General features: G+C 44.7%; 2 protein-coding genes across 3 annotated transcripts; one reads left to right on the top strand and one right to left on the bottom strand.

Moving 5' to 3' along the window:
• Nucleotides 1-1,243: 1,243 nt before the first annotated feature.
• Nucleotides 1,244-25,633, bottom strand: tfb1m (transcription factor B1, mitochondrial). The gene is made up of 8 exons (XM_068721599.1): nt 25,605-25,633; nt 24,416-24,562; nt 23,714-23,865; nt 23,418-23,526; nt 23,183-23,334; nt 22,830-22,949; nt 3,264-3,391; nt 1,244-2,296 (listed from the first exon to the last, which is right to left on the bottom strand). The coding sequence occupies exons 2-8, from the start codon at nt 24,549-24,551 to the stop codon at nt 2,020-2,022; spliced, it is 1,074 nt and encodes a 357-aa protein (XP_068577700.1). The 5' UTR covers nt 24,552-24,562; nt 25,605-25,633; the 3' UTR covers nt 1,244-2,019.
• LOC137880300 (claudin-20) lies at nt 11,005-16,271 on the top strand. 2 transcript variants are annotated; one of them, XM_068721601.1, is made up of 2 exons: nt 11,005-11,530; nt 12,090-16,271. In XM_068721601.1, exon 2 carries the CDS (start codon nt 12,264-12,266, stop codon nt 12,990-12,992), a length of 729 nt encoding a protein of 242 aa, XP_068577702.1. In that variant the 5' UTR covers nt 11,005-11,530; nt 12,090-12,263; the 3' UTR covers nt 12,993-16,271. The 2 variants fall into 2 exon arrangements, with proteins under 2 accessions (XP_068577702.1, XP_068577701.1); XM_068721600.1 differs by having other exon boundaries at nt 11,005-11,386.
• Nucleotides 25,634-25,995: the final 362 nt, after the last annotated feature.

A 25,995-nucleotide genomic window follows, 5' to 3' on the forward strand; every position in this document is an offset into this window, starting at 1 on the left:
AAAAAAATGTAGTTTCTACAGTTTGCCTTTGTACGTCAGAATAGTTCTTTCATTTTGAAAATGCAGTAGGTCTAAGTCATGCAGGCTACTCATGTTACAGTAACTGGGGCATTTTAAGAAGGCTTTACATGATGAACTAACGTTAAGACACTTTCGTATGAGGTTTTACATTTGTGAAAAAAAAACCATTCATCTTAAAAACACAAGAGTTTGCTCTTGACAATATGTGACAGATACCTGTCAACCAATTCGGCGTAAGGATGTAGTTTTGGCCCACCAGGACTGGACTCTTTGTGACCCACAGTCAGTTCTCTGGTGAGGCTTGTGGAATCGGTTGCTAGTAGTAAGTTACTACTCTGGCTTGAATTTATGTACAGCAGGCAGCTGGAGTGTTAAGTATAGGTTTTGTAAAATGGATGGTAGTGCTTAAAGGTTCTCTATTCAACATTCAGGCTATTAACATAGCAGCAAACTACTACTTTCTATGAAAAGATATAGTGGAGTAATGTCTGCCTGCGCAGTGAATGAAGTCACTCTCGCGCTGTGATCCCAGCCTCTCTTACATATCTGGGCCGGCCTGCGTGCCTTTTAGTGCATGTTAATGCACGTGAGCACGCCCCACTGGGTCAGTCATGGCCGCCGCTCTAGACTGTTCTCAGAAGGTGGTTACAGCTGATGTCGCTGTGAGCTGTGAGCTCTGTCAGCACCGTTGCCATTGTATGCACTGTTAGCATTATTAGCTACGAGCCGCCGGATCAGCCGTCGCCATGTTGAGAGCCATTAAGAGTCAATCTCTCCCCACATATGCCATAGTGTGGCCAAAATCTTCCGAAATAAAAGCGTATCATAACACAAAACCACCTTGTGTTTCTTTAGGGTCATAGAGCCTTCTTGATAACACACACACACACACACACACACACACACACACACACACACACACACACACACACACACACACACACACACACACACACACACACACACACACACACACACACACACACACACACACACCCCATCACCGCTGCCAACATGGCAGTCCTGCATACCTATCTGCCATGTAAATCTGATGAAATCCTGATTGTGGTTGGAGATTAACACCCACTAATCATCAAAACTGAGTGGATTCTCCCTCTGGCAAGTCAACCTTAGCCTGCCATCTGGCACACCGGCAGGCAACAGCCCTGCCATGTTCTGTTGGTGATAATCTGTTCCAATTTTCAAAAAGGAATATTTCAAATTGTAAGAACACTTTTATTGACATAAAAAAAACGTGGTCCGACCTAGTAAACATACATGTCATAAATGCTGTATGATGCATGACATCATTCCTTGAAAAGGAAATTGGTTCGATTTGATTGCAGATTGTATTATTTATTATATATAGATATATCTATATATAAATATATAGATATAATAAATAAATAAATATAGGCATTAACAGTGGATTACTTTAATACAACAAGAGTCTTTCCGGAGGTGAAACATTTCCATCACTTTCCTCCCTTTAAGCTCCGTCTCCCAAGTGACTAAGCAATTCAGTGCTTAGAGAAGGGAAAATGTCCTGGATATGGTGCTGCCATGTTGTTCCCATTTTCTAAATCACCCTGAAAACACTCACGGTTCTTTCGGGTCCCAGAGGACAAGATGTTATGCACGCTGGATCTGAAATAAAAATTGGGACATAAAGAGATACTCACTCTTAAAAACCTACTGTGGGTAACTAGAATGCTTTTTTTTTTTTTTTTTATTCTCCCAAATACACATGACTCTGCTTTGAGTTGTCCCATCCTGGAGCAAGGTTTTGGAGCTAATCCAACCCACCCAAGATCTTTATGTGCCTTGTGTCTGTTTCAAGTATAACAAGTTACCTACTGCTCCCTGGGTGCAGGGAAAAAAGGTTTTAAAAATGCATGCATATGCCAGGTGGAAATGTCACGGCTAAGAGCACTGTTGTCTCCTTGTGCTAACAGAGGCTGTTAGCGGGCTTCTCTTGGTTTATATACTTTTTTGTACTCAGGCTTGTTGAGAACTTGGTGGTGTGCCAGTTGGCTTGGCCATAACTGTGTCCATTGTTTTATTTCTTTGCCTGGCGAGGTTCTTCAGTCTGAGCTCCTCTCTGAACTCATAGCTGAGGAGACTGGGTTCATGTGTGCAGAAATGAGCGTAGGCCTCCGCTAAGGCTCTGAACTGGGGTATGGTGAGTTCTGTCGGGCGTAGAATGGGGTCCACGTCTGCTTTCTGCATCATCTCCTGTGTCATCTCGACACGACGCGCCTCAGGGAACAACTTTCTGAAAGTGAGGCAGAGACATGAAGAAATGATCGCACACATTCTTACACTCGGGTCACTTTGATATCTTGATGATCATGCAAGATTAATGGTGTTATTAAGTTTAAACAGGAAGAAATTGTCCCTCAGCGATCATTTCAAATCTGTGAAGTTAATTGAAATCACACAAAAGGCTAGAGCTGCTCATGAATTGTTAATTTGTTCCATTGCCATGCTCCATAGTCAAGGACTGTAGATACTCACACGGACACAAAGTTATCCCACATTAAGACGGCAGCTATAATTTAAATGTTACATTTTTTTCTGAAAAGCTCCCAAAAATATTCAATATTTAAGGGTGGATCATTTATTTCTAATAACATTTCCCTCTTCTCCGGTGTTCTTTCTCTGCAGGTTGGTGAGCAATAGCTAATTCCACACACTCCACAGTACAGATGCTTTTTAGGCGCTTCAGTGCTGGTGCCTCCTCTCCAATTTGGTTCCACTGCCGCCAACCCGCTGTAGTTACATAAAATATGCTGCCTCGTCTTCCTATGCCACCTCAATGACTCATAATTGCTGCTCTCTTCCGCACAACCAGTGTTCTTTTGTTATCCGGGCCTACATACGCGCTCCTAACGGGGGCGACGGGCAGCGTGCACATGCATGTGGGCGTGTGGGTTTGCCGCTAGTGGCTTTCAACAGAGCTCTGAACGTGCTCCGATGCTTCAGACTCGTCCAGAGAACAGAAAGCCTCAAAAGTAGTGGCATTATTTGTCAGAGTGACGAGTGTGTGACAGAGAAACGCAAATCAAAAACCGTTCTAATTAATGATGAGATCAAGACGCAGCTGTCAGAAAACAGGGAATGAAAAATGCAGAGAGAGAATGACAGATGAGACGAGATTAAAAAGTAAAAAAAAAAAAGAGCGAGAGGAAAGAGAGCGTGGATGCTTTGAAAGCTACATCAAGTTGTATAACTGTGCTTACTCTACTCCTTTATGGCAGTGCTTCCTGCGGAACTGGAAAACGTTCCTGACGACTTTCTCCACCAGCTTGAAGGGCTGCTGGATCTGGGGCTGAACCAGAGGGGTGAAGTGAACTACTCCCACGTCCACCTACACACACACACACACACACACACACACACACACACACACACACACACACACACACACACACACACACACACAGACGGAGAGAGCAAGAGATATCTTTTAAGTAGTTTGCAAAGAGCTCATGGCAATGGAGAAGGTGGCAAGAATAAGGAGCAGGTAGGTGTGAGGAGAGAGGAGAATGCCAAGTGTGGTGTGAAAACACTGGAAAGAAAGGATGGCTGACAAATGGCAAGAGAGATACAAAGCTGTACAAAGGGAGAGGGAGAGGTGAAGGGATCAATACACCGGGATAAAAGAAGAGGAAAGGCTGAAAATAAGATGACGCAGCATGGCTGGCTGGCGAGCCGGGTCTAGTTGCCACAGTAACACCCCCCCCCCCCCCCCCCCCCGTCTCTCCTCATGGCCCTGCACCACCACTGAGTTTCTTAATACCTGCCTGACTCACTGTGGCACTCTCCTCTTCATCCCACTCTCTTTCTGTCTATCTGGCGCTGCCATTTCCGCTACAAGGGAAGCCAATGCAGCATGAACGTAGCTGGATCCAGTGATGGGTACGTTAGGCAGTCACAGAGCTCACGTCCTGCTTCACGGGACACTCGGTGGACACAGGTACCAGGAATTAAGGTCTTTCCAGAGCAAACGAGAATAATTTGTGCGGAAAGAAATCACGATAGAAATGTGAGCCCATCTGTCTTTATGACACTGAATGCTATTTTTTTTGTAGTTTGCAGTGCAGCGTTTTTTTTTCTTTCTGCAGCCGTTTCCATTTCTGCGAATTCCGAATGCCGATAAAAAAAAACGATAAGGTAATGACTTTTGCTCACGTAAGCAATAGATTTTCTTCGACTTCAATGAGAGAGGACTATCGCACGCTTGCTTGTTTCTGAAAGTTATTAAAAAGAGAAAGTTGAATGTCCACGTTATGAACGAAGCTTCTAACTATCCGGTAGCCTACAGCCCATATTATCGTATTACCAGCAATGGTCGGCCTACGAGCTCATTGTCTTTGCTGAAGAAATGCACGGACCCCTGTAGGTATTATAAGCTGACCATTATAAACTGACCGGTAGACCTTGTTCTGGCCAGGTATCACATAATAGTTAACACATTGGCTACATATGATTCACTCCAGTCATGAATGATGAAAACCAGTGCAGTGGAGGTCAGAACTCACTTGTTACAATAACATGCGTCAGAGGAAAGGCGACCACATTGTAGCTTTTCTACACAGTATTGTGCATTTGGAGTAACGAGCACACGTCCAGTGTGTGGAGATGAGTTTGGGTTTATTTTAGCAAAAAAAACTCATGAATCAATGATTGTGAGACGGTGGCAAACTATTAATTTTTGCTAGCATGGAGGGAACGGGAATAATCGCGTCGGTTTTGGTATAAAAGGTTTGAACGTGATTCAATTCAATTCCTTTGTTTTTGTCCCCGGTGTAAAAAGGCCTGAATTCTATTATAACGGCTTCAACACCTTGAGAAAGTAATGTCAAAACGACAACCTGCTAATCTACAGGCTTTCAAAAATAACACCACAACTACTGAAGTACCCATTGGGGTCCAAGTACCCCTGGTTGTAAATCACTGAACTACAGGAGAGGACCGGTGGTGGTGGTGGTGGTGGTGGTGGTAACCTTAGCTCCTGTTCCTCACGAGCTGCTAACTCCCAATCCTTCCTGTGTCAGCCCTAAGCTGACTTGACACACTGTTGAAGTAACTGTGCCAGACTTAGCAGAGCCTGACTTGTTCTCAGATCACTTGACTTTCAGGCACATATACATCCACACGTTCTCTCTTCACTCTATTTGCTAGTTCTCCTTAAAAGGATCATCTACCGTCTTTATCTTCTGAGCGCTGTGATGGGATCAAAAGCACTAAAATACATTTAAAGACTATTTCTGAATGTGTAGATCTGTGCGTTTGCGCACAAACTAGAACCTCATCTTTCAAGGGTTTCTCGCGTAACGGCATTCAGTCCTGCAAGTCATAGCTTAAGGGGCTACTGCACAATCAGAGATACTCTACTGTGTGTGAACCAATGGCAAAGCCAGACAGCGGGGCAGCAGAGCGGTGCAGTCGCCTGTATGTCTTTCCATAGATGGTAATAGCTTCACTTCCCTTCTGAGGGAGCACTGTGAGGGGCTGTGCTTTGGGTGCCTGAGCACACTGACAATGGGGCGCTGAGGAAAAACATCAGCAGTGTTATTCTTAATAATAATACCTTTCATTGCCCTGAAGTGCTTTTTGGCTTTGAGTGCTATTCAAGACACTGAAAGACTCTTTATATAAGCATGCAAAAATGATGACAAACATCTATATAAGTAGCTCACGTATCCATCTGATTGGAAAAGAAGCTGAGATCTGAAAGTGGAATGTGGGTGTTTCACGATGAAGGACGCTCAAGCTGAGAAAGCAGATGTTGCATACTGTACATGTGCAGGTATGTAAATGAGAGGAGGCAGACATTATAAAGGAAGGAAGCACGCAGGTGAAAGAATAGGAATGTTACACAGCGTGTTCACTTAAAAGGCAAGTCAAGCATGTAATAACACATACCCGCAGACTTATCCCCCCCCCCCCCCCTCTAAGTCATGCAAACGCATACATACACTGAAGTAACATAAAGGGACATGTAATTCAGCTCAACAGCCCTGCTGTTTAAAACTATATGCCCCGCGGAGCTCCTCCTGCATCCTTGAAGATTGTATTTCTGGATTGTGTGACTCACCCACAGCTGCCTTTTGCTTTCCTGGGCAAAAGGGGCTGGCGTCAATGATTGGGGAAGGAAAACCTAAGTGGTAGGAAGACGCGTGAAGGATTTCTAATGAGCTGTTTAGATTCCCCTTTTCTGTGAACAACTGAGGTACCGCTTGGGAGCGCTTGTAAACTGCAGCACTATCTCTTATCAGATCTATAGATCCCTGTGCGTCTGAGCTTCCTCCTGCCGCAGTGGCTTTTAAATGGGACTGTTTGTCCCAACAGCCCCGAAGGCTATGTGCAACAATAGAGCAGAGACAGCTTAAAACTCCTGGGTCCAGCATTAGATGGTCTGACATGGAGGAAGACGGGGATGTTGTTACGAGTTGAGGATGTAAGTGCATGTACTGAACAGCTGTTGAGTAACTTCATCTTTAATTTGAATGTTGATTTTTGGTATGTTTGACACTAACACTGAACGATGACCTCATGGATTATTTGTAGTGTCGGCAACAGCCTTGGCTTCTTCATGATAACTCTATTATTAATACACTAACCCTTTTAGTTAACATATGATGCATTTTAAATATAAAGGTCAGGTTGCAGGTGTTATCAAGGGCATTGAGAGCTGTTTCTGCATCATTTGGTTCAGATCAAAAAGCGTGTAATATGACAGTCAATCCCTCCGCCTGTCACATCAACATGTTAGGATTCTGATTGAGATTTTATATCTGTATTGCAAAAAAATGCTTCTATCGGGTCTTTGGTGACGCGAGATCAGACCACCATCTGTTGGGAAGAAGCAATAAAAAAAAAAAGTCTTTAATTTCAGTTTCTGCTGGAATAATTGGGCCATTTATATTCTGCGCTTCATGATTTAAGAGGGGAGCGAGGGGAAAAGTCGATATTGGGACTATACAGGCAGCGGCATTTCAGCCATCATCTTGTCCAAGTCACTTTGCTGCTATGATTTATGTATGGCCTTGCAACACGGCTTCACTAGCGCCACCGGAACATATCCCCGCTCCCTGCCATTAATCCTTCCCCTGATAACCTCAACATGCAAGGAAACTCCGTCTTAAATCATGCCCCGTCACCTGGCTACTCCATTGAGGTGCTACGAACATGCCTCCCACCCCCCAGCCCAACCCCAAAAACCCTTAATATACTTTGCATCTGCAGACTGACTTATTGACCCTATTTGACAACCTTAATATCTCTAGCTTACTCAGCTTCTCCTACCACCCCCTTTTCTTTACACAGGTGGCTGTAAAGATCACACATACAAAGAGATTGGAAATGTTTTTACGGTAATCATTTGACCAAACCATCATATTTAGCAGGGGGAAACGAGTGAATCATTACCACTAATTAGGCTTCTAAATTAGATTGTTATGTAAAGATCAATACTCGAGCTCATGAAAATTATTGCTCGGGCTCTCTAAATCCGGCTAATTTGATCGGAGCTTTAGAAAAGACTTTAAACATTGACATAGACTTTGAATCTGCTTCCCTCCTTATGTATGTCATACTAAATAATCTGACAAACACACACCTTTCATATCCACCGTAAGAAGAAGGTGTTATAGATTCCCCTGGTAGAGAGAAAAGGGCAAAGGAGATCTCTATCTAAAAATCCCACGTCTGCTTTTGTCTGCAACTCAAGACCTTTACTGGCCCACTTCGGTACAATAGTCACACATCTGTATTACTTGTGAGTTACCATATTTCATGTGTTTGACCTTCCCAAAGCTGAGCACTCTATTACTCCAGCTTTGCCCTGTGGTTCTCCAGCTCCTCTTTCCCCATTTCCACCTCCACCGTCTCTTTTCTTGGTGAGTTCTCGCCCAATGGTGTGCGAGCAGTAATTTGTCATGTCCCTCTCAGCGCAGCCATGACGAGATGGCAGGGCCCCTCGGGCACCAGCCACTGTGTTATACCTGAACCACCAATACTTGCGCTTACATAATGGCAGGTTCTGAGAAAAAAAAGCAGGGGGGATGGAAGAAGGCGAAATACAGCCAGGGAATACAAGAGAGAAAAGCTCACAGCGATCCTGCAAAAGGGGGGAAGAGCTGCATTAATCATGACAATACCTTGAGAAGACAACCTCCATTACATCAGTGGAGGGAGACAGCCTCTCGGAGAGGAGAAGGCAGCAGTCAATGCCGCTGAATATACTTGGCTGATGTTGCTGGAGGGGTTTTGGGAGGAAGGGCTTTGGCTTCCTGTGGAAGCAGCACAGCGTATTTCCCATGAAATCGCCCATGGCATGCACACAGGACACTCAAGACCGTAGCCCTAGTCTTTGACAAGATCAGCTCCTTGGAGAGACTCTTTCGTCAGAGCAAAGATTGAACTTTCCCCAAAAATGTGACGTTCATACATTCAACATTGCTCGCTTGAGAGTCGGTCTTAATGAAGTAAGCTGAAGAGACTCTTTAATCAAGCCATGCCGGTAAATTTGCAACACGTCACAAGCGTTTTGCCTCGGGACAGGTTTACACGTATTATCTGTGGTGAAACTAGGACCCGGGTCCTGCTCCACAACAAGATTGCATTGACAGCGACATCACAGCTATCACACAACACCTTGCATCTCTGCTGTGTGAACAGACCGCCTTTGCAAGACGATGAGCACGAAAAACCAATTACGCAAGGGAGGACATAAAAGGGGAAAATGCAAATTGAACGATAAAAGCACCTCGTGTGGGCAAAAGGAGCGTAGCTGGTCCGGCTGTGCCTCGGAGCTATGCTGCAAAAAGGCTAAAGAGGTCTGCTGTGAGGTGATAAAATAAAGGGGACCACGCTTATAATAGCCTGCAATATCTTCACACATCACCGCGTCACACATCTGCACTCACCGGGCTTATGTTAACTGCGTTTTGCTCTTCTCTCCTTCCATCTTTTTCTCTCCTTTTATCCACTCACTCTATGATCTATTTATTTATTTATCTTACTCCCCACAGAACAACACCGGCATCAGCACTTAGGATCTCATCGGTTACAAGGAGACAGGTCACACACGGCATGCTGTGGTGCGTCTGTGGAAAAACTGGAATATTTCTCTTCGTACTGCAGCGGCATCCCTCAAGGAGCCCAGAGAATGTAGTGTTGAAGGTCGACACCAACATCACACTGGAGGTAATGTGGTGTGCATCACCCCCCCCCCCCCCCCCCCCCCCCCACATGCTGGCCAGATCTAATTTTAAGAGAGGGTCTCTTCGGGGTAATTTAAAGGGAAAACAATGAATGGAGAACGCACTGGGACATATTAAACAAACAGATCAATAGCTAAACAAATCAATTGCTGCCAACCTTTCTACACGTAATGGCTCCACATCACTGTGGTCAATGGCTGGTCGTTATACTGTAACCGGGGGATAGGCTAAATCATTTCTCGCAGCTGTTTGTGTTTTTGCTGAATTGCCCATGCAGCAAAAATAATAGCAACACACATCTGCGTTTCCAAGGTTATCAGGTCTATTAGTCCCATCTGATTTTTTTTTTTTTTCTCCCTCTCTCATTTTGTCCTCTTTGTCATTCATGAATCAAGGCCACCCTAGCCACTCCCTCCCTCGGTGTATGTCCTCTACAGAGCAGCGAGGGAAGACAGGGTAGCAGCTGTGAGTTTTAGGCTCCTACTGACTGATGCCTGACGAAGATGATGCCCCAGGGAGGGTCAGTTTTGGCATGGCCGGGTACACATGCTCCTCTGGACCAACACATGCCCAAACAAAGCTTCGTACAACGCAACTCGGACCGGCTCGTCTGGTCAAAATGATAGCAGATTTTTCTTCTGTCCTAATTAGATTTCCCATCCCAGTTGTGTTTGTGGGGCTATGTTTGGGAATCGTAATCTAGACTTTGTATCTTGGTCGTTCCTTATCTTTTAAAAACAGCAGTGATGCATTACGAGTAGCTCAATGCTGCTCAGCAACGTATTTATTATAATGTAGTTAGTTTAGACAGCAAAAAACATTGTCTCCATCCTTAAAACAGTCTTAAGAAACAAATAATGTTGCTCTTTATAGCCTCTACCTGCTCAAGCTACAAATACCATTCTGCCAAACGTCATGCATATTATGAATAATGTTCTGTTATTCCTCTAATTTAGTAGACTTTTTTTTAACATGATGGGAATGAGAACATTACATTTTGTAATTGCGTAACTTTTATTAACAAATATTAATAAGTAATAAGTATTACTACTGTTCTTTTCCCAAAATCAATTCGGTTAAAATGAAGATTATTCACAATAGACACTCTGCTCACTGTAGAAACGGTAACATTTGAACAGAACTTTTTCAATTGAGCTTATGTTTAATTAGTAGACAAGTGTGGCGATAGTCAGTGTTTGGTTTGGTAACATAGATGGCGAACAATAAAAATAGAAAAATTAAATAAATTACTACATTTTAAGTATCACACCCTGAAGTAATGTGTAAACAATAATGCCTAAAACATTATTGTGATAGGAACTATTTCCTCAGGGGAAGTTGTGAACTGTTTTCATTATTACAGAGAATTCTGGGAATTATTGAGAGTAGCTTGGACAAATACCGCCAACGCGCCTAGCATACACATATTTAGAGGTAAGTAAGGTGAGGTTTTTGTAGCTTGGATGAACTGACTTTCGTACATTAACTCTAACCAAAGAATAACCTTAACCTTAGCTAACTAAAACTACCACAACCTCGGCCGACATTCAGATTATTTACGCATTTACGACGGGAGTATTTCTTCTTCGCTAGCGTTAATTAAAAGTAGCTAACAGTTCAGTTTATCTGAAACGCGGAGACGATAGTTTAGGTCGTTGGTTTGTTGTCATGGCAAGAGGAGGAGGAGGGAGGGGGGGAAGTACAGTAGCAGTACGGAGCAATACAGTCTCATTCAGCCGTTTATAAAGTTGTTGTGAGGCAGAGACCGCTATTCTCCAGCACACACACACACACACACACACACACACACACACACACACACACACCGGCGAGGAGGGAGGGAGAGATACCGAGAGAGAGAGAGAGAGAGAGAGAGAGAGAGAGAGAGAGAGAGAGAGGGTGCCAGAGCGCTACGGTTATTTCTCCCAGGCTCCGGCCAAGCCTGTGTGGTCGACGGAGCAGGGATGTCCTCTCATACTCTGCCGCTGAGGACATGGATGGCTTGAATGGACCCGTGATCCGGGCTGAGTTGTCCCCCTCATCAGCCTGCTGTCTGTCAACGTGTGACTGTGTGTTTACAGGAATCACTGCGAACAACGTGACGCGTCAGCGCCAGCTCTGCACCAGCCGGGGTAAGGGATTATTTCAACATCGCTTTTCTTCTCCTCCTCCTCCTCCTTGGATCATAAAACAACAGCAAACAACTACATTGAGCGTCGAGATGATTCATTCAAAAGCTGGGACGACCAGGAACACCTGGAACGTGTATTTAGCTGGTAAAGATCACAATGCGCCGGCTGGGAAGTCCGACTAGATAATATTAATAAAAAAAAAAAAAGAACTGGTGAAGTTTAATTCTGGCAGCTGATAAAATTTGAGTAGACTGGTATTTTACCTTAAGATAACGTTGTGTGACTGTTAAAAAAAAAGGTTTAGCTCGGTTTATAAAAAGGTAAACAGCAGTGGAATTAAAGTGGTAGAATATACAGTAGTGGGGTGAGGGCACTGCAGCTTTAAGTCCACATAGCTATTGAGCATTGCAAATACCACAAACTCATTTCTCCCTCTCCAGTAACAGCTCTATGGGGCTCCGGTAATGAAAAGGAGAAGGCAGCACGTACATAATGCACACATGCACAACAAGCTCAGCGTTTGTCTTACCTACTCTACAGTCTGCCAGAGCCAGCGCTCATCGCCCGGGCTTCGTGCTGCCCTTTGTTTCCAGCCAGAAAAAGTCTGTGCTTGTGTTAGGGTGAATGAGGGGAGAAAAGAAGGAGGGAGTGTGCGTGGGGGACCCACTCAGTTCCATTTCTCATTTCCGTCTCTCTCCTCCAGTCCGGTGGAGCCGCAGCTGAGGAGCTGAGGAGCTGGGGATTTGATTGGCAGCTGGTACACCACTGAGGACGGGGAGAGAGGCGGCTGGGCAGTGGGGTCGACGAGCCTGGCTGAATGCAGCCTGGCGAGGACAAGCGCTGAGGCGGCGGCGGCGGCATCAACTTGAAAAGGAGCATGGCATCCACGGGCATGCAGATATTTGGATTTGTCCTAGCGCTGTTGGGCATCATGGGCGCTATGGTGGCCACGCTGCTGCCCAACTGGAAGGTCAGCGCAGATGTGGGCTCCAACATCATCACGGCGATTTCCCAGATGCAGGGTCTGTGGATGGACTGCACGTGGTACAGCACAGGCATGTTCAGTTGCACACTTAAGTATTCAGTGCTTTCCCTACCTGCGTACTTGCAGACTGCCCGCACCACCATGGTGCTCTGCTGCGTAATGGCTGCCATGGGCCTCTGCCTGGCATCCCTGGGACTAAAATGCACGCGTTGGGGAGGCGGACGGCGTTCCAAGCGGCACGCTGCGATTGCCAGTGGCGGCTGCTTCGTTGCGGCCGGCTTTCTGTGTCTGGTGCCCGCTTCCTGGTTTACCAACGAGGTCATCACCAACTTCCTGGACTCGTCTGTGCCCGAGAGCAATAAGTTTGAGCCTGGGGGTGCCGTGTACGTAGCCTTCGTTTCAGCAGGATTCCTCTTCGTCGGGGGGTCCATCTTCTGTATGTCCTGCTCGGGTAAAAGGCATGGCCCCCAAGACCTGATCCTGCTCCCTCCGCCAGACAAACTGCTCCTCCAGCAGCAGCAGCAGCAGCAACAGCTGCTCCAGCAGGAGCTACAGCACCAGTACTGCTCTCTCTCCCCATTAGACAATAAGACTGGCTACAGCCTGCAGGACTATGTGTAACAAAGCAGCGCTCTGTACACTACGGCTAAAAGGAGACGAGCCTGAGGGGAGACCATCGCGGCTTATGCTACACACTCGGCTCCACTCCAGATGGAGGTGGAGGAAAAATGAGAGAGGAGGGCAACAACTTTGAATTCATTCTCCCTTCCCCTCTTTTCTTGCTCTTCTTCCTTTTTAGTCTTTTGCAAGCACAAGCAGTGGAGGTATTCCCTAAGCATCGCCTTGGAACAAACTGTGAATGTGTAAGGAGCCAGGATAAGGTGCTGCAGCGTGGAAGGAAGCCGCTAACCAAATGCAGACATCCTTCATCAGTAAATCACAGAAAGAGTTCCCTGGGGAATGGATTAAGCAAATAAGGAAGCCTTCCGTGTAGATTTTTTTTTTTTTTTTCTCCCCTCGCCAAAGGTTTTGAATTGAAAGAAAAAAAGCAATCATTTAGCTGCTATTTACAATCGTCTGTGGTTCTCTCTCAATTGACAAAACAGGCAATATAATGCCCGAGAAATCTCTCCATAGCAAGCCATTGTAGTTTTCCGTATACCTATCCACTAGAATGCTGCGAGGAATTGATCGAAAAATAAATAGTCATATTTTTGTTAGCTACTAGAATGATGTTGATATTTTTGCCTCTAAAGCATGCTGTGTGGAGCCTGTCTGTGTGTTGATACAGCGGCATGCCTGGTAAAAAAGACTGAGACATAGCCACAAAATGCCTGTGCCTGAAAAGCTGTAGAAACATTACCCCGCTGTAACTGTTCAAAGAGGACTGTCAGGAGGAGTAAATGTGGACTGCCGGGCTGGATTTCAGACAGAAAAACAGTTGCCTGTTTCTCTCTCTGCGGGTGAATATATGAGAGAGATGGAGAGAAATTGATAGAGAGCGATTCAATCCTCAAGCAGAGTGGACTATCTGATGTGCTGAGGTTTTTTTTTTGTTGTTGTTGTTGTATTTCCATCAAGACAAAAACACACTGCCTGTAAGTAGCAGCTACGCATCCTAATCCACCTACACACTCCCACACGCCCTCAGACATGCACACCCTCACGCTTGCTCACGCTCTTGTGTGTGTGTGTGTGTGTGTGTGTGTGTGTGTGTGTGTGTGTGTGTGTGTGTGTGTGTGTGTGTGCGTGCGTGTCTGGGTAGACAGTAAACACTCGCCGGCTTTTTGCATGTGCTTTTCACTCTTGTCATCCTCCTCTGCACTGCCATGGAAACGGAATTCGGCATTCAAATATCTGTATTGTCTGGGGCTGTGTGCATGTCAGTCAGTGATTTGAAGTTGTTTAAAGGGGGGCATCTTTTTTTATCCCCTAGGCATGGATCCAGAAGCTTTAATCAGAGCCGTTGCTCACACTGCTTTCACTAATCCCCTTCTATTAGCCTGTTGCATGGTCAGAGGTTTTTTTTTTTTCTTTTTTAGAAAACGCTCTTCCTCGCTGCCCACTGCGATAGTGTCTTATACCGTAAGAGCAGTCTCTCGCAAGGGATGAACGGGTGTTTAATGGTGCAGCGCGCAGAGAGGCAAAAAAGACGAGGCAGAGAAAGGAGACGCTTCTTTAGCCGTGGTCGACTGGGTAGCTGTTAAGGCAGGCGGCTAAAAAAGGTTTGAGTCATTCTCCATATGTGACTTGTTTTCCAAGTGCGTCAGCAGTGCGCATATGCTCCCAGCCTGCACCTGCAGAAGGTCTCAGTGTCTTAAATTGCAGCCACTTGACTGTGCCACCATTCCCCCCCCCCCCCCCCTCACTCCCTCTGTCCTGTTTGTGTCTCATCTACGTCACATGGATGTGATCGCTGACATGAGAAAGCTAATGCATGTTGAAAGCGTGCACCGCAACACACACGCACAAACCAAACTCCCACCTACTCATATATGTCGGTAGCGCTGTTACGCCTTCAGACAGTGGTGTGTCTGCTCTTCACTGAGGGAGGGACATCTTGAGCTTTTCATGCTTGAGACAGGCCTCTGGCAGTGATGTATAGAACTGCACATTCTCTCCTTCTCTCTCGTAAACATGCAGCCTCCTGGGTGGAGAGCAGATGGCTAAGCCCAGCTCGCCACCTGCAGGCTGCTGCCGGCACGCCACGGGCCTCTCTGCGGGCACCACTGCCGGTGCCTGGCAGCCCTCTCAAGACCAGGTTTCTACCCCCCCCCCCATCCCCCCGACTTAGCCATCTTGCCCACCACATAGCCCACATAGAACTGGCCTCCTGACAATAACTCACTGCCCAGGCACCATAACCAATGCAATAAACAAAGAAGAATGTGCCATGTCATCAACTAATACCGACACGTTATGTGTTTTGAGAATGTGCCAAATCTTTTCATGATGACACATTTTTAATACTATCTGGAGTTCTTTCTGTTTATTTTTTTATTGAGTTGTTTGTACGTGAATTATACATCAGCAAATGTTTTTATGGATTTGTGATTTGTTCTGCCAGACTAAGTCTCAAGTCAACTAGATGCTTGTGTACAGTCCAGTGCAGCTTTCGAGGGTTATTTTAAATCCTCTTTGTTCTTAATTTCCCAAAGCACAGCAAGACTTTACAGGGATGAGCGTTTCATTGAAAAGACATGTGTGGTGTTGTTGTTTTTTAAATGCTTTTCTTTCGTTGTTTTTTTTTGTTTCATGAATTCTGGTTCACTTTAAGTCTGTGACAACTGTACCCAAGTATCTCGGTTTTCAAGGTGTTATTGTTTTTCCACTGAGGGCTCAGGTTTCCCTCAGATTGTTTCAATATAAAATACAATACCATGTTCATACCATATCTTCTTTATAAGAAGACTACTCAATGCACTTTTACTTGTGTTACTTTATTTGACAGCAGTTTGTTTCAAACGGCTGAGCATTCCAAGCTCCCTGGACCAGTACAAATACACGACACTGCTGGCACTCTGGGGGGGGGAAGGGAACGGTTTATCTGATGATCAGCAAGAAAATAGGAGCTAGAGATTTCTCTTTCTTTTTTTTGTGGCTGTGCAGTTGGATCATCAGCACGCAATTTCATTAGCTTATAAATGGCCAAAGTGCAAAGTGACTAGGTCCTAAAAGTCAAAAGAGTTCCAACTCTCCTGCATATACTGTACCAAGACATTGATTTATAATTTTGATAACTGCAGCTTATTTTTGTGGATGCTTTAGCACTTCTTACTTTGCCAGAGCATATTTGTGATGATTAATAGTTCACAAGTTCTGATACAGTGGTCTCAATGTGCTTGTGCAAGTAGTTCTATTTTTTACCAATAAAACTATTTTGTGAAAGCAACACGGATGTAGTCTGCGTGCGACTCCTGTGAGCCTGTATGTGTCGGGGTGATGAGGATGGAGATAGCTTTCATTCTTCCTGCCAAACCTACAGATTGTTGGACAGAACAGGCTGTGCCGAGTGTAGCGGACAGGCTGCTCAGGAGCAACGCAGTCCAACTGAAACGCAGGGCCATAAAAGATTACTTTGTGGAAATGGGGGGGAAAGGAATTCTTCCTATAATGCCACACCCAGCTAGTAACAGTAAAAAACAGAAAAGTAGCTTTTCTCATATGTAATTATAAATTGAATGTCTTTGGGTTTGAGCTGAAAAGAAAAAACAAGAACTTGATGGGCATTTTTCACTATATCCTGACATCTTCCAGCTGATTAGTCATAAAAAGAATGAATCGATAATGAAAATAATAGATACTGACATGTTTAATTTTCAGCGGTACAATGTCTCGCTCAGTACATCTTAGTCTTAGTCCAAATCTTTAATAACTAAATTCAAGTGATTTCTATCAAAATAACTTTCAAAATGTGATGTGTTTATATGAAATACTGTTATTCTGAGAAATTAAACTCTCAAATATCTATATCAGAATTGGCCTTGAAAATCCGGTTAGGCTTAAATCCATGAAATAAAGAAACGGGACACATGCAAAGGTATTAACAAGAGAAATTATATATATAAAAAGAGACAATCTTAAATTTTGACACAGACGTGTTTCATCAAATTGGCTTCGACCTTGCCAAAAAAAAAAAGTTTGCACAACTTCCTGAATGAAGACGTCTTTAGCCTTTAGCAGAGCTCGTTTCACATCAGAATACTTCAAAACTGTAATATCTTCATATATAAATATATATATACTGTAGCCTATACACTTCAGGTGGTGCGCTCATTCACTTTTTTTTTTTTTATCCACTTTCCGTGTGAGTCTGGGCTCTCATTACAGCTGATTGGAGTGAAAATGTGCTTTCCTGAAACAAACATGGATTATTCACTGCCTCTCATTCTCCCACTCCTCTTGGTTATGCAACAAGAGTGCAGATCAAATAACCGCTCCTCTCGTGGGAGAAACGCTAATAAGATCTGCTCCTCGGTGTATTTAACCTACATTTTCCATCAAAGGCTTTCACCCCGAGTTGCCGCTATGGCAGATCTGGAACGTGAAAGGGAGGTGAGCGCTTGTCGATTTGAGGTAGGGGGTTCATTGTGCGTCAGGCTTCCCTTTCAACTTCACTGCCACGTGAAATCCACAGATTACTTTATTGACCTTTCCAAAGATCAACCGCAGGGAAAAAAAAAAAAAAAAGAAGACGCCGGCGACAATGAAGAGCTCAACGCACTCCACCGGGCACAAAGAGCGAAGCGGATATTAGAGCATGTCGAAGGAACCGTTGTGCCATCGCTCACCAAAAACTCCATTAGCGATCGCCAACATTGCTGAAAAATACAGCGAGCACTCAAACCGCTCCGGCATTGCCACCGTACCTGACGTGTGGCTCTTTGTCGTGGACAGCCGTTGCGCTCGTGAGGAGATATAATGTGGTCGTCAACACCGGGGGGGGGGGAGTGACCTTCCCTTTGTTGCTTTCCTCTGGTCACAGGAATCATGTGAGGTTGGGGGAATAATAGCGACGACCTTGGCTGAGCAGTTAACTGCTGAGAAAGGCAGTAAGCGCGATGGAGATGACAAAGGAGCGCTTGTAGGAAAACAATACAGTGTGACAGTTCAAAGGAAGCCCTTTAATATTTCAGCTTTGAGCAGCACCAGCTGCACAGAAGGGCTGGGAGGATTCAGTAAGCTGAAGGTGAGGGAGGCTAAATGATGGAAAGGTGTTGAGGACACACAAGGCTTTCCCAAAACGATATCTGTCTTGATGAAAACAATCAGAGGAGAGATTATTGTGTTGTGTTACATAAGACTACAGTTTAGCAGCGAGAGTTCAGAAACACACTAATAAGCTACGGCCTACTTTTACCAACTTAATTTGTTATCATTGCATCTTCACACCACTAGTTACTTATTTGAAGCTGACCTTCTTTATGATGTAGATCAGGGTTTTAGCAGCATTCCTCGAAAATACCTACACGCTCTCTTGGCGTGCTTACTAACTAAACAGAGCTGAATTTGCTAAACTGTGAACGCTGACTGAGCAAACCAGGCACAGTTCCTCGTTAGGCGGAAAATAGATCTCTGGAGATGTTCACAAGCAAACTCTGCCAACCTCGGCATTTTGTTTAAGGAGACAAGAGTATTTTTAAATATATTTATATATATATATATATATATAGAGTTTTAGCTTTTCTTTACCTTGGGTCTGTGATGTATTGAGACCAAGCCTTCGGGGGCGTTTACCGTGCCGACACGAGTCATTGAAATAACTTTGCCCGTTCCTCCCGATCGCTTGACCCCGTTTGCGAGGCAGGAATAGGCTTAGATGGATGCGTGTAGAATGCGTGGCGGGAGGTGAGAAAGCAGCGCAGCCCCTCTGAGTCGACTCTTAACTCTTACTGGGCCACTTCAGATATCCGGCGCTGAGCCTGCCACTGCATTACTCTGGACTGAGGTGGGTCACATTCAAAACACTGAAAAACCCCCTGAATACAAAGGGGGATGTACTTATTTTAATACTTTAAAATAAGTACGACAATAAAGAAAAGAAAAAAAAGGACATTCAAATGATCAATTTATGAATGCAAAGATGTACTGTATGTATCCACTCTACTGCCAAAGTCTCCCTCACAACAGCCAGCCACAATGGATGCTCAATGCAGCATTAACAAATTAAATTTAGGCTCCGCTCGTCTGGCCTGTGGGCTTGGTCGACGATCGTGTACAAGACGAACATCTGTAGGGCTCTCCTCCCGCGAGGCTCGGTTAGTTGGTGGTTGATGGCTGATTCGGCCATTACTCAGAGCGGGCTGACAACAGGCCCAGACAACCATCTGCTGGAGGTACGCTTCGCTCTCCTTTCAGATCGATCTCTGTCATGAATCTGTCTTCTTGCGCTCTGTACTTGTATGGAGGGAAGCTTTGCAGTCTTTACATCCTTTTTCAAGCTTTTGTTTCATTCCATACATCACATCCAGACCATATACAGACTCAATCCCCAACTTGCCTTGAATCTTTTTTCTTCTCTTTAGCCATATTTTATTCCTATCTACATTCTCTCTCTCCATTCTCTTTCTCTTTTACTGTTTTTTTTCCTCCACCTCTATCATTTAATATTTCAGTCTCCCACTGCCCACCTTCTCAGTGCCTCCTTTTCTTCCTCTTCCTCTGCTAATGAATAACACAGTGGTTAGCTCTGTAGGAGCTCGACAGAAAGGACCGCCGGTTTCCCGTGATGAAGCATGTATCGCACGACTTATAGACCCGCCTGTGACGGACACAAGTTGATTTTAATCACATTCTGCCTCGGAAGCAGAAAGGCAGGGGAAGAGTGATGAGCAAGTCAAGACGCACTCTTTACTCTTTGCAAATCAGCTACTTTCTATGTAAAGAGGCAGTGAAGATGAAGTTGGAAGACCGAATGCCCGTATAGAGGATGCAGATGCTCGAAGGCAGCGTGCACTCCAACACTCCTTGACCCCTGAACAGAATACAAATTACAAAATGTGTATAGTGACTAAAGCAACAGCAGGGAAGCCGACTATTTCTCTCAGTTTAGTTCCTTAAAGACACCTTTTAGATATGCGTATAGCTGTGAACGACAGAAGCAATTTAAAGACGCCTCAGTCTGTCTGTCTGTCTGTGGGAATTAACAGGAGGAGAGTGACTAATAAGGAAAGGGAGGCAGGTGTGATCTGCAGCAGGACAGACCAAGGGGACGGAGAGCCTCGGGGAACACCATCAAAGCAGCCAATCGCCGCTCTCAGAAACCTTCAAGGACAATCTCAGTCAGTCAATGTGACACAGGAGAGGTGCAGACCGGGGGCGAGAAGGAACAAGACGGAGAGATTAAACTGAACGGATAAGAGCCTATCCGCCCACCCCAGTCAATACGGGCCCCGGCAGCTGCTGATTTAAAATGGATTCAACATTTCCCTTCTCATTATCCTATTAGCCTGCACTGGCCAGCTCCTATAGGTTAAAATCAACCGACCAATCCCAGACGTACCCCCCCCCCCGCCTTTTACTGAAGCTATTTTCTCATCGTGGTTATTCGGAACGGTTCAGTAATTTCATTGCTTTTTTTTTGGTCTGTGGCTCTTTGTGACTCGCTGTGTGTTTGATGACGCTGTATTAAACGCTTCAAATGTTTTTCACATTCCACTAATTGCAATATGTGTAGTATAGCACCTGCTGCTGCATATTTTATTTTCTGCAGTGTAAAAAGAGTTGCCTTTGGTGGTGTGTGTGTGTGTGTGTGTGTGTGTGTGTGTGTGTGTGTGTGTGTGTGTGTGTGTGTGTGTGTGTGTGTGTGTGGGGTCCTGACCAACCAGTGGCATTTTGTTTTTCACAGAAATGTGCAGAAATAGCTTATCAATACGTGTCTGGGTGAACCTGTTCCAGGATGGATATGACTCACTCGCAGCAGACAAAAGCTCAGTTGTGCTTCAATTTCAACAAATTCCTCTTCATCAACACAATCGGTGATCCCCAAGCTTCAGTGGGAACAAGACAATACAAACAATTAGATCACTGAGCCGATTTATTGGCTATAGGTATGAGGCACAGTCTCTCACACACACACACACACACACACACACACACACACACACACACACACACACACACACACACACACACACACACACACTCCCTGAAAAAGCACACATGTTGCAGTAACCAAGGGAGGAAAGAGAGGGATGTTACTCCTCTAATATGATTAACTTCTGACCACAAAGGGGATGTATTTAGACATTTTTACAAGTTCTAATTGGTGTCATATATATTATATACTTATATAACTTCTGCATTTTCACTCGACCACTATAATCAGTGTACAGTATCGACACCCAAGAAGAGTATTTATATTGCGATAATATTGGTCTGTATTTCCTATACCTCTGTATGCATTCTGACAATATATAGGTCAGCTTAGCAGACAAACCAGTGCTTTAGAAGTCTATATTGCCGTGTGTCACAACCCCCCCCCCCCCCCCCACCAGCCTTTAATGTTGTCCCATAGCTCAGGCAGGACATTTTTATTGTTCATGCAATTTTTGTGTAATTACGCTGGTGTGCACCAGTAAACAATACGGAGCCATAGAGCGTTTTATGAATTATACTACATGACATACTAGTAAAAAAGGGGCCTGCACAATGCAGCGAGTGTGATAGCATTAATATACTCGGTGCGCTCTCTGGTCTTTTATGGGACACCAGCAGCAGGAGGCCTGCTCATCAAACAGCCATCATCTCTCCTAATGATATTAATTTGACCAAGTGCCCATTAAAACACTGAGTGGGGATAGCTGGTCTGTGTGCGCACGTGGGAGGCGCCGATTCATCCGCAGTGCATGCACGCCCATGCACTGCGAGTCCACTCTGTACATGTTTGCATACACACACACACGTGCACATTTCCAACACAGACCAGCATGCTGAAACCCATTAAGCCGACATGCATATAAAAATAAGACCTTTGAGAGTAAAAAAAAAAAAAAATGCACAGAAAGGCAGCTGAGTGTGATGAAATAATCATTGGGAGCCATCTCTTCTAAGAGAATGAACAATCAGCACTGGTCCCATTCACTCTGCGGCGTTTTGTGCCACACAGGAGATTAAATATTTACCCATAGTGGGTCTCCTAAAGAGCCGTGGTATCTTCAAGGGACCAACAGTCCATCTCAGACGTCAACCTAACACCTTTAATTTCAGGAAAAGAAAAACACGGTTTCATTTGTACAAAGATGTAAGAGAGCTCCGAAGAGCTGTGTGTCTGTAATCTCAAAATCGATCTCAGCGGAGCAGTCTATTAACCAACACTGATGTTTCAAATCATGCAGCAGTACTTATATTTTCTTAATGTGCCCCCTAGTCCTACTATAAATCCTTACCCCAGAAAGAAGAGAAGAAAAAAAAATACACTTTTGCATTCTCATGTTACGTAAGAGTGAACGTCTTTCTTTCACCACTGACACACACACATGGGCTGAGAGAGAGAGAGAGAGAGAGAGAGAGAGAGAGAGAGAGAGAGAGAGAGAGAGAGAGAGAGAGAGAGAGAGAGAGAGAGAGAAAATGGTCCTAAAAAAGAACTAGGCCCTCATTATAAGGAGCAGTGTGATCGTGCCACATCTCAAATACCCACCAGGCATCATTACAACCCAGAAAGGGTCCAAAGACAGAACAGAGACAACACTGATTCAACACAGTCTTAATGAAGCCTTAAAGCAAGAGGAGATGGTGACATGATGAGGGACTCTGACGGGAGTACGGGACCAGACTAGGAGCAAAGTTTAGGATTGAACCCTTATCCCACGATAGGTTAAGAACTGTGAAATAATAATGTGTCCATCTGCCAGCCACTGAGCTAACACTGGTATTTACGGTTGAAAATCATTGCTGTTTTTTGACGTGGTAGAAATACATTTAGAGATATTAAGAATCGTTATCAAAGTTTAATCCTACCTCCGGTTTCGGGACGAAGGCCCGTCCAGGGATGGTGAAGCAGTTGCGGACCGTGCAGAGATACTGAGCCATAATGGACAGACGGCTCCTCTGTTTGCTGCCTGTGCTGGCTGTCAACCTCTGCATGGAGAGGACGACAACAACCACAAATTAGTAATGCAAAATTCCACAAGACCACGTTAATTGTCGAGTTCATGTAATGCTGCTTTTAGTGGTGACCAAACATGTCTGGCAAACATATTAGATAAAGACCAAAAACTGGAACAAAATGTTTTAAAGCGTTTCCTAAGTATGTTTTATGTCCTGATAAATGTACGGCGGGAAAACTGAAACATGAAACACAGTTCACGCACCTCTGCGACCTCTTTCTGGAACGTTAGGGTGAGTCGGGTGCGTCCGTAGACGAAGGGCCCTGTTCTGTTGGCTATGTTCTCCAGCCACTTTATGATGAGGGGGGTTGAGACGCTGAATGGGAGATTCCCAATGATGTGGAGGTTTGGTGGATCTGTGGGGCCACACGTACACAGTTACAGTCTATGGGATTACCAAGTGACCACCAAAACAGCTTTCATAAGTCCACGACCTCACCTTCCTCCCACGGCCTAGAGACATTTTCTGGGAATCCTCGGTCCATTCTGTAGTTGAGTATGTCACCGTGGACAATCCTCAACTTCCCTGGTGCCGCCTCAGACAACAGCTGCGGAAATGGAAAGCTGTTCAGGAAAACTGAATAATCATCAGTCACTCTGAAGGTGGCTAATGATGCTGCAGATGATTGACTGACTCGTTCAAAGGTCACGGTGTTGGAGCCTTTTCTGCCGAGTGACCATATGACCATGATAACATTGTGCAAAAGCCTGTATTGTTGTGGCTGTTCAACTTACCTTCAGCCCTGGGATGAAGCGTGTATCCTTCTCCACCACAAGCACATCTGACACCCCGGCATTGAGTATGGAGCGGGTGAGACCGCCGGGACCAGGACCCACCTCACACACGTGGGCATCCCTCAAACTGCCCGCCTGACGCACGATTTTGTCTAAAAAGGGGAAAATGAACGACCAAGTCAATATTTTTTTGCATAATACAAATATCAATCACACACCATATGTAAAAATAGCACCATACTCTCCAATGAAATGTCTTCATTAGAGTCTTGGGTATCTAAATTGAGATTAATAGTGTGTGATGTTACAATACCTGTCTGCCTCTGTGTGATGAAGATGAGGTGCATTAATCTAACAGTCACCTTGTCCAAGGACAACAGAGCAGATCAGACCTGCACTGCATCACCGATAATTATATTAAGGCTCAGGCTCTGCAAGGGCTGTAAACAATCGACTCGGTTCATTCACACCAGACGGAGATCTGCTCAACCTCGCCCATACAGCAAAGCCTGTCGGTTTCAATGCCTTGAAACAAGGAGATGTGGAGCTGTGCAATCAAGTGCACAGACGACACACACCGTTGTGCCCTCAGTGCAGACATAGCAACAAAGAACAGGAGCACGCAGGTATCGGTGCACTGCAGAAAGAAAGAGAAAGAATAAATAAAGAACTGAAATGAAAGGAAGAGTGAGACGGGCTAACCTGTTAGTCTCAAATCCAACAGAAAGTTCTGGGACAGATGTTTCTCCGCTCGCAGGTTGTACAGCTTTATGAGCTCGCCTACAGTCGGCAAGGGAGGCAGACGGAAGAGCGCCAGTTTCCCCGGGGCGGCCATCATTCAGGTGAACACTGTGAAAAAACAAACAAACAAACAAAAAAAGGTGAGGAAATACTACGAGTGATCAGCTTCCTTAGCAGCAAAGCGATTCAGAAGCCGAGAGCCAGACAACTCCTGAAAAGGGCAACATGTGAGGCATCAGTGGTAACGATAACCTGTCAGTAGTAGTATTTGAAAGATTCTGTGAAAGCTACGTTAGGTCAGCGGCGATCATTTGAAACACAGACAGGCAATGTGTTTAGGGGTAGGTATTTAGCTTTTTATACTAACCTTTAAATTCAAATGTATTAATGCTTTACCAACAATATATTGCAAATATATGATAGAATGTGAAAACAGCATGGTCTCAATCTGTACAGGTCAACTCTGGCAACATTTTTATTTAAATTAAAATTACTACTTCATCAGGTCATGGGATTGATTACTGCTGAGGCAGTGCTACAAGGTTGACTTTGAATCATAGTGTGTCCGATAATAAGATCTCGTGCTCCACCTAGTGGTTCTATAACAGAACACTAAATGACCGACATGAAGGTGCTCAGTTGAAGACCTTTTCCCCGTTGTTTCCACTTAACTAAGTCGGAACCAACCCTGATCCCAGACCACTTGTTTTACGAGATGCTTACCCTAACCCTGACCACCGGATGGGGGCAACACTATCAAAGTTTAACACAAAACCTGGACTACTGTTCTTTCACTCCACATTACGAAAACACGTGTTAGTTTATCTAGCTTACGGCTAAAGGCCACTATGGCATCTGCTGCTGCGGTAACCCACAACACTATTAAGTCAGGAGGAAGTGAAGCAACCTTACACTAGAATAATTCACTTTAAATGTATGTTGACAGTGCACAAAGTCTGACACAGTCGTTAGCATTGCAGCTAATGTTAGCTTCTGGGTTCAAATGCTGTCAACAGAGCCCCGGGGGAAGGCTGTGAATTCAAGCGGAACACGTGGTTTCTTAGAAACAACCGAGATAAGACAGAGAGCACACTACAGACGGAATATAAGAAGGACAGAAAGCTAAGAAAGCTTCATCCACGTTTCTCACCGGTGCGGTTTTCCTCCCGTACGTTTCCCTATTCGTCATGTCATTGACGTCCGAGTATCCAATGAGCTCGCGAGAATTCTAATCTACACCAATCAAATTGAAGAAGGCGGGGTTTTGCTTTGCCCTTGAAAAGCAGTCTGTTGTTGATGTAGTAATGCGTCAGAGCCGAAAGAGGGCGGCAATTCAATGGTGATGCACTTTATTTACAGTGAACCTACAAAACGCAGTGTCGGTTGACGTCCTTAAATCCTAAATCGTAGTGACTTACTTCCTCATTATTTACTCTCATGTTCCCTTTATACATGCTGCATCTGTGTGAAATACAATGGCACATTGTAAACGCTGCTATCCATGAACACAATTAACAAGAATACAGCTATTAAAATGTTAT

This window comes from Cebidichthys violaceus, unplaced genomic scaffold, assembly GCF_023349555.1.
Source record: "Cebidichthys violaceus isolate CVI_PGR_0920_01 unplaced genomic scaffold, fCebVio1.0.p SCAF_28, whole genome shotgun sequence".
Lineage (NCBI taxonomy): Eukaryota > Metazoa > Chordata > Actinopteri > Perciformes > Stichaeidae > Cebidichthys > Cebidichthys violaceus.